The sequence below is a fragment of the Pongo abelii genome, chromosome 6 (genome assembly GCF_028885655.2).
Source record: "Pongo abelii isolate AG06213 chromosome 6, NHGRI_mPonAbe1-v2.0_pri, whole genome shotgun sequence".
In the NCBI taxonomy this organism is placed as follows: Eukaryota; Metazoa; Chordata; class Mammalia; order Primates; family Hominidae; genus Pongo; species Pongo abelii.
This window is the reverse complement of record NC_071991.2, coordinates 53,390,523-53,405,126: the sequence shown is the minus strand read 5'-3', so window position 1 is coordinate 53,405,126 and position 14,604 is coordinate 53,390,523. Positions and strand designations below refer to the sequence as shown.

Here is a 14,604-nt window from a genome sequence, read left to right as displayed (position 1 = left end):
TGGGGTCTCACTACGTTGCCCAGGCTGATTTTAACCCCCTGGCTTCAAGTGATCCTCCCACCTTTGCCTCCCAAAGTGTTGAGATTGTAGGCATGAGCTATCAAGCCCAGGCCTGTTTTTTTACCTTCTTCTTCTATGTATCAGTTTCTATAATTAGCTGTATTGCTATTTTAGAAGTAATATGCATTATTTTGTTTAATGATAACTTTATTTTCATCAATACAGAAGTATTTATTAATTTCTTTAAAAATTTCAAAAATAAATTTTGTTCTAGCAATTTGGAAACTAAAATTTTAAAAAATGTCTAAGCACTATATAGCAATTAAATTTTCTGAATTACTCTCCATAAATTTATCAAGCCCTAATTAACTTTCTCCAAATATACTTAAAGTTCTTTGGAAGCAAAAAAAAATCTAGATTAGAAATATTATTATGTAAATTTCTTTCAAATGCACATCTTCCAGAAGAAGGATTGATCCTCCCATCCAGATGTGATCTTCCCGTTTCCTCAACTTCTTTAATTCTTTGAATCTTCATCATGGGTACCTTGTGCCCGCTACCTCTTCCCAGCAGATTGCAAGTTATTTGAGTTCAGGAATTCATGTTTATCCCTCTTATCAGTTGCCAGTCTCATTATATGTTGATTAAAATAAGTGAATTTATTTGACAAAATTTCTAATGACGTTGATGCATTTTGATATCTTAGGTCCAAAGCTTTGAAGAAGAGACTGGTAATCCTCTTGACATGACTTCAGGAACTGTAGGTAAGAATTTATCAAGATGTGTGATCTCATCAATGGTCTTTCAGAATATAAATAATTGGTATTTAAATTTCTTAATATGTATAGAGCTTAAATTATCTCTAGAAGATACTCTAAATTCATGCATCTTCTGAGATATTAAAAGCCTACTGGCAGGCCGGGTGTGGTGGCTCATGCCTGTAATCTCAGCACTGTGGGAGGCTGAGACATGGGGATCGCCTGAGGTCAGGAGTTCAAGACCAGCCTGGCCAACCTGGCAAAACCCCATTTCTACTAAAAATACAAAAAAATTAGCTGGCGCAGTGGTGCGCACCTGTAATCCCAGCTATTTGGGAGGCTGAGGCAGGAGAATTGCTTGAACCCAGGCGGTGGAGGTTGCAGTGAGCTGAAATCGTGCCACTGCATTCCAGCCTGGGCAACAAGAGTGAAACTCCATCTCAAAAAACAAAACAAAACAAAAAAACCTACTGGCAATGCAAATGTACATGTAAATTTTAAAAGACCACAGAAACATTCAGTATTCCTGGGGCTACTGGTGTGTGTGGCTTGTCTGACACTAACTATATGATCTGACTACCATAAAGGAATGAATTTCATGGGACTGAGCCTGACTGTGGGGAGGGGGGTACTTTTTCACTCCTTCTACCAACTGCTTCATAGTGCACATGCTGTTTTCATTTAACTGGGTCTCAGTTTTTCCATCTGAAATAAAGAAATAAGTGCAGATAATTTTAAGTTCTCTGCTAGCCCTTGCATTCTAAATTTTGTATAATGTTAATGTTAAACTCTCAGTGGACAGAGGTTCCCTAGATGTAGCTTTGCAAGTCTTCTCTCAGAATGATGCTTTATCATCCTAAATAACAGAGAAGGAAACACTTCTCTATTCCTGGTTTTCATTCCCCCATTCAGTTGTCACTGTGATTCAGCATTTCCATGGTCTTATAAGGGAGTTAGAAGTAGGCAGAACTAGTCCAGCAAAATACAGCAGATGAAGCTCATGCATTTCCTGAAAGAAAATATGCAAATTTTTAATTTAATTTAGTGCCATGTCAAACACATCTTTTTCATTACAAAATGTATGTATGGGCCTCATTTTGCTAAATGCTGTTTAGAAATTATGCATTAGTAATTATAGGGTCCTGCTGATTACATAAATTGTTATCCTGCTCTTCGAAGTAATTACCACATAACCTGCATTGAGGCTTATAAGACAAAAATAAGCATCTGTTTCCCATCTAATTGAATGCTTCTCAATGAAGCTGGAGGTCCCCTTGCCAATAGGAATTGCCTTCCTTGACATTCTATTAAGAGGTCAATTAATACCATGTAAGTCACCCCAATCATTCCAAAAAATTATTTGGGAAGTTAGACAAAAATTACTAATCTACATTTCATCTCGAATTGAGAGAGCAAAGTAAGGTAGGTGAAGGAGAGCCTAATGGATAAAATCTGACTTATAGTACAGCAAATGTGATTTTGTTACTTTCAAAAATAGTGTTGTTAACTGAAACAAACATAAGACTGAGAATAAATATGTAAAACTAGTTCAATTAATGGGAAAAGGAAATTATCATATGTATATGATAACTGTGTGTGTAATCACTTTGAGATATGTATACATGCATTTTTTTTCTCAAAGTACAAAACAATTACTTCATTTTAAAAATGAAAGCACGTGGACTATTTTGGCCAAAATATTATAGCAGTAGTGATGTTTTGCTAGTTTCAGTGCCACTCACTCAGCTGCTTCCTGACTCTTGAGATATTTCCTCTTGGAACATTCCCTCTGGGAACCCAGCCCCTATGTTGTGCAAAGCCCAAGTGACATGAGGATGCCACGCATGAACTTTCTGGTGGACAGTGCTGCATGAGCTCCACGTGAATAAGCCATCTTTGATGTCCAGCCCAAACGTTCAGATGACTCTAGCCCAGGTGCCATCTGGTGCAACTACATGAGAGAATCCAAGAGAAAACCACACTGAGCTGGCCAGCCCACAGAATCAGGAGATAGTAAATTGTTGTTTTAAACACATAAATGAAGGTATATGATGAACTCTTCAAATACCTTTAAAATTTGTTAAAAACCAGTAGTAAGACTGTATTGCCTCTGCTCATGGGCAATACTCTGCATACTAGCAGAAAAATTATGTTTAAGCATTTCCTAATTGAATTTGAACAAATTGACTTCATATAGAAAATTGGGACTCAAGGCCACAAATATACTATCCTCCCTGAGCCCCCCAAAAGTAAAATGCCACTTAAATGACAAGGGAATATAAGGAAAAAAAGGAAATATATAATAGTGCTATTTAAAAGGAAGAAGAGGAGGAGAAGTCTATCATTCATATTCTATAAGACTAGGACTTTGTGTGGGATACATTCTGGGCGAAGTTGCAGATAATTCTAGGTAAAGAGCCCAGCTAGGAGTTAAAAAGATGAGTCTACTGCAGAACTATACTAACATGATAAGGTAAAAATTTCCAAGAGAATCTCATTTAGCTATCAACTTGGACAAGATATGCCTTCCCTGTCACCTTATAAAATCATCAAACCAACCAAAATTATAAGATTTAGCAGTTCAAAAATCAGAAGTTATTCAGAATAAATGTCCACTAAAAAAAGAATGATTAGAAAGAAGCATGACAAATCTTTAGGAATTAATATTCTCAGTGAGTTGTATGAGGACATGGCATCTATGTAAGAGAACCATCTCCAATGAGTAGATTCCTTTCAGATAAAATACACAATGCTTGATTCTGTTTCTGATGCTAAGTAACTCCTAATGAGCCAACCCTCCCACAGAGAATATCATAAACTCTGGACAAAATATTTTCAAAACTCCTACATAAAGGTACTGAAGAGTGAGCAAAAATGAACAGAGAGTGGAGGGGGTTTCAACACATAGAAGGAAGGAATGGCACTGGGTGAGTGTCCTGTTTTTTAAAAGCTTTTTGAGGGTTGGCTCCAGTTGACACCGTCCTAAAACTCTAATAGAAAGTAGCAGTCTTGGCCAGGTGCAGTGGCTCATGCCTGTAATCCCAGCACTTTGGGAGGCTGAGGTGAGTGGGTCACTTGAGGTCAGGATTTTGATACCAGCCTGGCCAACACAGTGAATCTCTGTCTCTACTAAAAATACAAAAATTAGCTGGGCATGGTGGCGGGCACCTGTAATTCCAGCTACTCAGGAGGCTGAGGCAGGAGAATTGCTTGAACCTGGGAGGCAGAGGTTGTGGTAAGCCTGGATTGTGTCAACTGCACTCCAGCCTGGGCAACAGAGTAATACTCTGTCTCAAAAAAAAAAAAAAAAAAAAAAATAGCAGTCTTATGAGTTAAAAAAGAAAATCAGAATATAAAATTTGAGGAAATGATAATAGCTGAAAAGAGAAGGAGGAGAATCACAGAAAGGAGAGAACCAAGGAGGTAAATCTCAAATTCTGGGAATTAAATCTGTTCAAATCTCTAGCTAACTGTTGAACCAAACACACATGGAAAGGACTTAAAGAATCTGTTAAGACTAAAATAAGTGAACTGAGATTTTCATCTGGGGTTTGATTCCAGCCAAGTTCCCTGCCTCCTTAAACAATATACCATTCACAATATTCAGGAACAATAAAAATATACTAGACACATGAAGAAATAAGAAAATATAACTCATATTCAAGAAAAATGGCAATTAATGAAGATAAACCATGAGAAAACCCAGATGTTCTAATCAGCAGATAGGGAGATTATTATAATTATGCTAAAGGATATAGAGGAAAATATGCTCACAATGGATGAAAAGATAGAAAATCTAAAAAAAAAAGAATTATAATAAATAATAAAATGGAAATTATGTAAATAAAAACTGTAATTTCTGAAATTCAATATTCATTTAACATTACATCAGAAACAATGAAAGAAAGACTTGGTGGATTTTAATATATCTATAGACATTATCTAACAATCCGAAGATCAGGAAAAAGATTTGAAAATTATACAAAATACTTATCTGAGTTTCAGAAGCCTGTGAGGCAGTATCAAAGGTCAAATATATATGTAGTTGCAGTCTGAGAGGGAAAGGACAGAGAAAACTGTGCAAGAAAAAAAATGTTTGGAGAAATAATGGTGGGAAATCTTCTAATTTTGCTCGAAGATTTACATTTACAGATTCAAGAAGCCAGCAAACTCTAAGTGGGATAATTACAAAGAAATTACAAAGAAAACTACACCTAAATAATACTAGGATCAAACTAATAGAAATCAAAGATAAAAGAAAATATTTAAAGCAGGCACACAAAAATGACATATTGAATACAGGGGAATAAAGATTTGAATGACAGAAGACTTCTCATTAAAAACAACAGAGACCAGAAGACAGTAACTATGAGCCAGAAATCTACATGCAGCAAAAATATCCTTCAAAAATAAAGATAAAATTTCAGACAAACAAAAATAACTCATCACCAGCACCCATGTACTGTAAACATTGCTAAAGGAAGTTCTTTAGACCAAAGATGGGCAGGGTGTTGTGGTGTTTATACCATATGTTGATGTTATACTTGACAATTTATAGCATACAGGGTGGGGGAGTCGGTAAATGAGCAAAGATACCTACAAGACTTCTACATTCTACATGAAGTGGTACAATATAACTTTAAGTAGACTGAAAAACTAAGGATGTAAAGCAGACAAAAAATGAGAGGTATAGCAAAATGCTAATAATTTATATACATATGTGTGTATATATATACACATATATACACACATATATATACATATATACATATATACATATATACACATATATACATATATACACATCTATATACACACACATATATACATATACACACATATACACATATATGTATATATGTGTGTATATGTATATATGTGTGTGTATATATATATATAGTTTGTTTTTTGAGGTAGGGATCTCACTCTGTAGCCCAGGTTGAAGTGCAGTGATGCAATCCTAAATCACTGCAACCTTGAACTCCTAGTGTCAAGAGATCCTCCTGCCTCAGCCTACCAAGTAGCTGGGATCACAGACGCACGCCACCATGCCCAGCTACATTTTTAAAATTAAAATATAATTTTTAAAATTCGATAGAATTAGTAAGAGACAGACTGGTAAATGCATAAAAATGACTGAAAACTAGGAGATGTGTGAGAAATTACTTAAGAACTAAGTGGGAAAAGAAAAAGAAATGAATATAATAAACAAAATGTCAAGGAAGACAGATCCAAGAAATACCACATAGATGTAAGAGGTGGTTGCAGTTGGACTCTTAATGTCTTAAGTTTTGACTGGGGTTCTAAAAAAGATATATATCAGATACAAAGTCAATATGTGGCAAGCATATATATGCAGTTTTCTAAGGAATTTTTAGGAACCAGTTCCACAACATTGACCCTTTTAGCCATCATGAATATAAAGAGCGGACAAGTTGCAGAGAGAAGAAAAAAATGGATGAAGAGATTTCATTGGAGAACACTGTTTCCCTGCTGGGTATCCCCATTCCTTCTTCGGAGGAAGATTGAGGACACTAAATTTCACTCCTAAGCAGTAAGAAGACTGCAAGGAGATCACTCACAGAGCAGTGTCATTATATTTAACAAATACAGACACACTGTGACAGGTACTGTTCTAAATGTTTCACATGCTTTACTTCATTTAATCCTTAAAATAAACCTTTAAGGTAGGCACTATTACTATTTCTGTGTATTAGAAGAAGAAACAAGCACAGAGAGGTTAAATAATGTGCCTCAGTTTCCCATAGAGTTCAAAGTGGTGCCAGGTTTCAAATTCAGCCTGTCTAGCTCCAGAGTCTACACTCTTGAATGCTGTGCTATGCCTCTAGAAAATGAGTCCCTTGCATGTGGGAGACGCATGGCTCACGCATGAGAACATCAACACTGACTGTGGAATGGGCTGTGCCTCCAGGTCAAGAACTCTAGTGAGCAAGAGAGGAGTTGAGTTGACCCCAGTATTTCATCAATTATAAGATGAATGATTTTTCCCAATTTGTCATCCTTGCAATCAAGATACATGTTATAATTGATGACAGGTCTTAGTTTAATTGGTAGAGAGTTTTTTTCTTATTATAAAATAATGAGAGTCTTAAACCTGATGGTATCTAATATTTGATGACAGTGGACATATGGAAAAGGTAATGCCATCTGATGAAACTACTGGCCCGGCTGTGAGACACATGTATGCAGCCATAACAACGTAAACACTCCTGATTGGCTTTCTGCTTTGAGAATCAACAATGAGAACAATAGGGAGACAATTCTGGTCACATAGCAAATTAGAAATATTAGCAAACTGAGTATTTTGAAGATAAAAATGTAGCTGTTGAGAAGTGGTTGATGGGAAGTGTGAAGAAAAACTGGTGAAAAGGGTAGGGATTTTCTTCCAAAGAGAAAAATAGATGGCATGCTCAAACACCAGGAGTGGTGTTCATGAAAGTGTGAGCAAGTTTTAGCAAAACCAACAATGAATGGTGCCAAACCCTAGGCTTGGAAACATCAGGGTGATATTGCCACTCTTAGGATCCCATATGGAAAGGGTTAAAAGCAGTTGTCTTTGGGGAATTTTCTTTCCATGACACAGTATTTTGGCACTATTTGATTTTTTAATGTATATATTATACTTTGATTTAATAAATAAATAACTTGCAACAAAAATGGTTTCTACTAAATTCAGGCACATCAATGAAATGAAAACATCTAAATATAACAGTAAAATGTATAAAGTAGAAGGATATGGTGGGATGAGAGTTAACTCACACATTTCTGGACCAAAAAAATGCAGATTACTTACAAAGAGAAAAAAATTTCAAATATCTCATTAGCAGCATAAAATGGCAGATGGCAATAAATAAATACACATATAATTTAGAAAGGTAAGAAAATGTGAACCAACAATTTTATACCTAGCCCTACTCTTTTTATGCACAAGGGCAGTATAATGTCACTCTCAAAGATAACAGGACTCCCCAGGTATATCAGCCACTACCTTTCCAGGACAATGTCCTCAAGTAAGTGAGACCATGGATGGAGCATGAATTTTGGAGCCAGCTTGTCTGGATTTCAATCCCACAATCTAGCAACCGCCAACTGTGTAACTTTAATAAATTACTCAATCTCTATGCTTCTGTGTCCTCATCTAAAGAAAATAAAAATAAGCATAATAACAGCATCTATCTCATGGGATTGTTAAAAAGATTAGCCTAATACATGTAAATCCCTTATTTTATATATTAGCTCTTTTTACTACCATTCAAGTTGATTAAGATGTTACTCAAAATAAAGTACTCTGGAACAGCCTTCCCCAATCTTTTTGGCACCAGGGACCAGTTTCATTAAAAGCAGTTTTTCCATGGACTAAGGCAGGTGGGTGGTTTCATGATGAAACTAATCCACCTCAGATCATCATAAGGAGCACACAACCTAGATTCTTTGCATGTGCAGTTCACAATAGAATTTGTGCTCTTGTGAGAATCTAATGCCACCACTGATCTGACAGGAGGCAGAGCTTAGGTGGTAATGCCCGTTTGCCCATTCACCGCTCACCTCCTGGTGCATGGCCCACTGCCTAATAGGCCATGGACTGAAGCCACGGGTTGGGGAACACTGCTCTATATTAATAAAAATAGTTTATGGAAAAATTGAACTCAAGTAGTAAAACCAAGGAAGATTAATTGTGAAAGGGTGGACCTAGAATAAGCAAGGAATAAAGACAAAAACTAATTGGGGTTATAATACTAAAATCTAATAATGCTTACTTTAAAATGAAAGAAAATATTTTTAATTAAGCCCTTTAAAAATTTATCAAAATTTCATTTAAGAATTAACAATCACGCTGGGCACAGTGTCTCATGCCTGTAATCCTGACACTTTGGGAGGCCAAGGTGGGTGGATCATTTGAGGTCAGGAGTTCGAGACCAGCCTGGCCAACATGGTGAAAGCCCATCTCTACTAAAAATACAAAAAGTAGCTGGGCATAGTGGTGCGTGTCTGTAATCCCAGCTACTCGGGAGGCTGAGGCAGGAGAATTGCTTGAACCTAGGAGGTGGGGTTGCAGTGAGCCAAGATCACACCACTGCCCTCCAGCCTGAGAGACAGAGCCAGACTCTGCCTCAAAAAAACAAAGACAAAAACAAAAACAAAACAATCATGCATCATTACATACCAAGTAGTTAGCATCTAATATATAAAGGCTGACTTTATCAATTTGTAAAAAAGCCCCTACAAATCAATGAGAAAAACAATATCTTATTAGATACGGGGAATGGAAATACATAGGCAGTTCAAAGAAGAAATATAAAAGCTCCACAAAAATGGTAAACAAGATTGACTTCACCTTTTCACTTATTACATTAGCAAATAATTAAAAGTTAAATAATACAGAGTAACAGTAAGAATGTGAAACTGACACTCACCCACTGTTGGTTGGAATTTAAATTTTCCTAATTACTTTAAAATGTGACCTGACGATACCTCAAAATTTTAAATGGATGCAGCTTTTGATGTATTTATTCCAGTTCTGTAACTTGACCTGCCAATAGACTCAAATGTACACACAATTTTACTGTAATGTAGATAATGTTCATAATAACAACTAGAGACAGCCTAAATGCCCACAATAATAATCTACTTTTAAAATTATAGTACATCCTTACATCAAAGCTATTCAGTCATTATTTTTTAAAATGAGGAATAATTTAATATGTGTTCATATGGAAAGGTCTCTGAGACATAGAGTTGTTAAATGAGAAAAAAGTTACATGCAAAAGAGTCTTATCTATACACTCCTTTGTATTAAAAAGAGTATATCCATGGTTACGTACCAAATAACGATGCTTTGGTTAATGACAGACCGCATATACAGCAGTGGTCCTATAAAATTATAACACCATATTTTAACTGTACCTTTTCTATGTTGCGATACCCAAATACTTATCATTGTGTTACAGTTGCCTACAGTATTCAGTACAATAGCATACTGTACAGGTTTGCAGCCTGGGAGGAATAGGCTATACCATCTAGCCTAGGTGTGCAGTGGACTATACTTTCTGAGTTTGTGTAAGTCCGCTCTATGATGTTCAAACAATGAGAAAATCAACTAAGCGTGCATTTCTCAGAATGTGTCCCTGTTGTTAGATGTTAAGTAACAGATGATTGTATAATATTTCTACTGGGGGAAAGGCATGCACAGATTGCTTCCAGAGAAATGTGTAAGGAACCGTTAATGGTGGTAGCTTAATAAAAGGAAAACTGATATGTTTTAAATTAATTGGCATATTTTAATTTTCTTTTGTTACCACGTGCATATGTTATTTTCAAAACACTAAACAAGAAATAATTCTGGCAATACCATAGGAAATGGATACAATAAAAATGGGAGCTTTTGGCTGGGCGTGGTGGCTCATGCCTGTAATCCTAGCAGTTTGGGAGGTCGAGGCTGGTGGATCACCTGAGGTCAGAAGTTTGAGGCCAGCCTGGCCAACATGGTGAAACCTCGTCTCTACTAAAAATACAAAAATTAGCTGTGTGTGGTGATGCATGCCTGTGGTCCCAGCTACTCAGAAGGCTGAGGCAGGATAATCGCTCAAACTTGGGAGGCAGAGGTTGCAATGAGTTGAGATCGTGCCACTGCACTCCAGCCTGTGTGACAGAGCAAGACTCCATTTCAAAAAAAAAAAGAAAAAAAAGGGGGAGCTTTTAATATTCCTTTCAGTCTTTTACAGATCAAGCATAAAATAATACAAGAGGATAAAAATATATTAATTAATAATATCTACTCAATAGAAAAATAAAATGAGTGCTATTTGCCAGTGTTCTTGGAATATTTATTAAAATAACTATCAACATGTAAATGCAAAGATTCTTTTATAATTTCTTTCTTTTTTTTTTTTTTTGAGACAGAGTCTTGCTCTGTCACCCAGGCTGGAGTGCAACCGCCTCCCAGGTTTAGGCAGTTCTCCTGCCTCAGCCTCCCAAGTAGCTGGGATTACAGGCATGCGCCACCACACCCAGCTAATTTTTGTATTTTTAGTAGAGACAGGGTTTCACCATGTTGGCCAGGCTGGTCTTGAACTCCTGACCTCAGGTGATCCACCTGCCTTGGTCCCCGAAAGTACTGGGATTACAGGCATGAGCCACCATGCCCAGCCTACACACACACACACACACACACACACACACACACTGTATGAGCCACATTTTTATAGATATAAATGCAGTGCAGTAACACTTGAATTCAATAATAGAAGTAAAAGTGACATTTTCCAACCCCAAACAAACAAAACAAAATGACAAACCCAGTACTTGGGGGCTGGGTCCTCCATCCTAAACAAAAGTATAGAAAAGTATAAGTTAAAATTACAAATTCAGATCACTTGAATAATAATAATGAAGACATTTTATATAAAATTGGAGAGTTCTACCACAAGCAGTAATCTGAGGCAAATTCATAGCACTGATTGTTTTTATTATCAAAGCAGAAAAAATTAAAATAAATTAGGTATTTGCCTAAAGAGGTCATCATTAAATCAATAAACATAATTAGAAGTTAGACATTAATAAAGATAAGTAGAAATTGGTAATGTGGAAAGAAGAAACAAATGATTTGATAAATAAAATCCAAGCACTAAATTTTTATAGGAAAAAAGCCACAAAGTTTTCAAAAAACTGAAAATGCATACAAATAAAATTAAAACATCAAAATAAAGAAAAGAAGTATAGTCACTGATATAGAAAACAAATGACCTAATATGCAAAACCCATTTTAAAATTATAAAGGAATACTAGTACAACTAATGTAATTAAAATCAGAGACAATTACTATTGATGCCACTTAAGGAAATTTAGATAGATAAATATATTTTGCATATGTCATTTATTTATGATATATAAAATTTGTGTTATAAAATTTTATATTGATACTATATTACCAATATTTATATATGTACAACAAAAATTAATAAAGTAACATAACAGAAAAGATAGATAAGCTAATACCATAGGGGAAAAATAAATAAACATAAAGTAAGTTTATCAGAAATTACTTCTGAGAAAAGCAATGAGAAAAAGTTGCTATATGACTGGTTCTTTCAGTTTTTCAAGAAAGAGATAATTTCTTGTTTATGTAAGTATTTCAGATAATGCAAACATTTGTAAATCTTCCAAGCATCTTTTAGATTTTAGAGGAACCTGATAGGAAATTCTGACTAAAATGTCTCAGAAAATTGATACATTTCACTTATGAAAATAGAGGCAAAAATTTTTAAATAAACTAATGATGATTTAAGTACAGTAAAATATTTTAAAATACTAATACTTGAACAAATAGCTTTTAGTATATCAAAAATGTTTTAACAATTGAAAAGCTAATATAATTTAAACAGTCATAGGATAAAGGAAATACTTGACATCATCAACTTGACAGATTTTGAAAAAGATGTGTGCATAAAAAATATTTCCCTATCATCCTTTACCAACAGAAATTGAAGATAGATGACATTTCAGATAAATTATTAAATGTAAAAACACCCTCAAAATATGAAAGGAACAGAAATAAGTGCAGATGAATATTTATATTGGAATATAGAGAATGGTTTTTAAAGCTCAGCATAAAATAGCAATTAAGCTGATCAGTTTTTACTATCTAAAATTGAAAACATATATTTAAAAAACTTAAAATTTTAACAGTTAATGATAAAATACAGTAGAAGTACATAAAGATTTCTTAAAATTACCATCTAGCAAGAACCATGTTTTTTCATAAATTTGAGGCTGGATCAACATCAGTAAAATTATTTAATAAAGCATATTACATTAACAGTTCTAAAAAGAAAACATAACATGAAAAGATGCAGAAAAGAAATATAACAAAATGTAATTGATTCATAATTTAAAAACAAAACAAAAGAACAAACAAAAACTCTCTGCAAGTAGGGAATAAAAGAAAGATATCTTAACCTAATTAGAGGCATCTATCAAATCTTGATAGCAATTTCAATCTCAACAGTAAAATCTCAGAAAAAATTCCATTAAACCAGGAATACAACCTGCCCACATTACTTTTATTCAACATTGAACTAAAGATAAAAGCAGAAAAACAACTCAATAAGGTAAGAAGTTTATAAACCAGATAAATGTTCACTTTTGCAGACAAGATAACTGTCTACATACAAAACTTGAGAGGTGACAGGTGTATTAGTAGAATAATAAGGTTTAACAAGTTTGTTGGATACGAGAGCAAAATGCAGAAATCAGTCTCCATGCATCAGCAATAATCAGTTGGAAGCACATTAAAGTGGAAAAAAAAAAAACCCTGCAACAACAGATTCTTTTCACAACTTCAACAAGAACCATAAACCTATTAAGAGCAGCTTATATTTATATGAATACTTTTAGAATATTTGTTGGGAAGATTATAAATATTACTATGTCTTATAAAGGAGAACTAAATAAAAGCAGAGGTATGCTGTGTTCATAAATGGGAAAACGCCATATCAAAAAGAAATAAATCCTCACCAAATTAATCTAAAATGCAACATAATTTCTATAACAATGCTAATAAGTTTATTTTTTTGTAGGACTTGCAAGCTTGTCCTAAAATTCATATGTACCAGTAAAGGGCTAAGGAAAGCTAAGACTATTATAAAGATCATGGAGAAGGAATTTTCCCTGCTAGAAATCAAGACTTATTATATAGAAATTGTAATTAAGACAGGTGCCATAGTTTAAAAAATGGATAATAAACCAATGAAATAAACAGCTCAGAAGTAGACTCCCTGATATAAAGCAATAAGTTAGACAGAACACTTCAAAATCAGTGGAGAAAGGATAAACATAATTGAGACAGTAAGGTGGTTATCCATATAGAAAAAAATAGCAAATTAAACCCTTGGCTTGACCCATACACAGAGATAAATTCCAAGTATAGCAACAGTGTAAGTGTAAAAAGTAAGGCATTGGTACTTACAAAAGAGAATACAGAAGGATACATTTATGACCTCAGGGTAACAAACGATTTCTTAAACAGGACACAAAAAAGTACACACTCTAAAAAGAAACTGATAATATGACTTCATCATAATTGTCAACATTGGTTCATCAAAGACAGAATAAAGTTCAAAGACAAGTCACAAAATAGGAAAAGGTAATTTGCAATTTATATACAATAAAATATTAGTGGCTAAAATAGTGAATTTATTTATTTATGTTTTTTTGAGACGGAGTCTCGCTCTGTCACCCAGGCTGGAGTGCAGTGGCGCTATCTCGGCTCACTGCAAGCTCTGCCTCCCGGGTTCAGGCCATTCTCCTGCCTCAGCCTCCCAAGTAGCTGGGACTACAGGCGCCCGCTACCACGCGCGGCTACTTTTTTGTATTTTTATTTTTATTTTTTTATTTTTTATTTTTTTGAATTTCTTTTTTTTATTATTATTATTATACTTTAAGTTTTAGGGTACATGTGCACAATGTGCAGGTTAGTTACATATGTATACCTGTGCCATGCTGGTGTGCTGCACCCATTAACTCGCCATTTAGCATTAGGTATATCTCCTAATGCTATCCCTCCCCCCTCCCCCCACCCCACAACAGTCCCCAGAGTGTGATGTTCCCCTTCCTGTGTCCATGTGTTCTCATTGTTCAATTCCCATCTATGAGTGAGAACATGCAGTGTTTGGTTTTTTGTCCTTGCGATAGTTTACTGAGAATGATGATTTCCAATTTCATCCATGTCCCTACAAAGGACATGAACTCATCATTTTTTATGGCTGCATAGTATTCCATGGTGTATATGTGCCGCATTTTCTTAATCCAGTCTATCATTGTTGGACAT

General features: G+C 34.9%; 1 protein-coding gene across 2 annotated transcripts in view; it reads left to right on the top strand.

The window, feature by feature from the left end:
* The window catches only part of ITPRID1 (ITPR interacting domain containing 1), a 125,670-nt gene that overhangs the window by 52,776 nt on the left and 58,290 nt on the right, over positions 1-14,604 (top strand). For both annotated transcript variants that reach the window (XM_024250072.3, XM_054559340.2), the window contains exon 9: positions 707-764. In XM_024250072.3, coding sequence (XP_024105840.2) covers positions 707-764 — 58 coding nt within the window. The remainder of the gene's footprint in view (positions 1-706; positions 765-14,604) is intronic.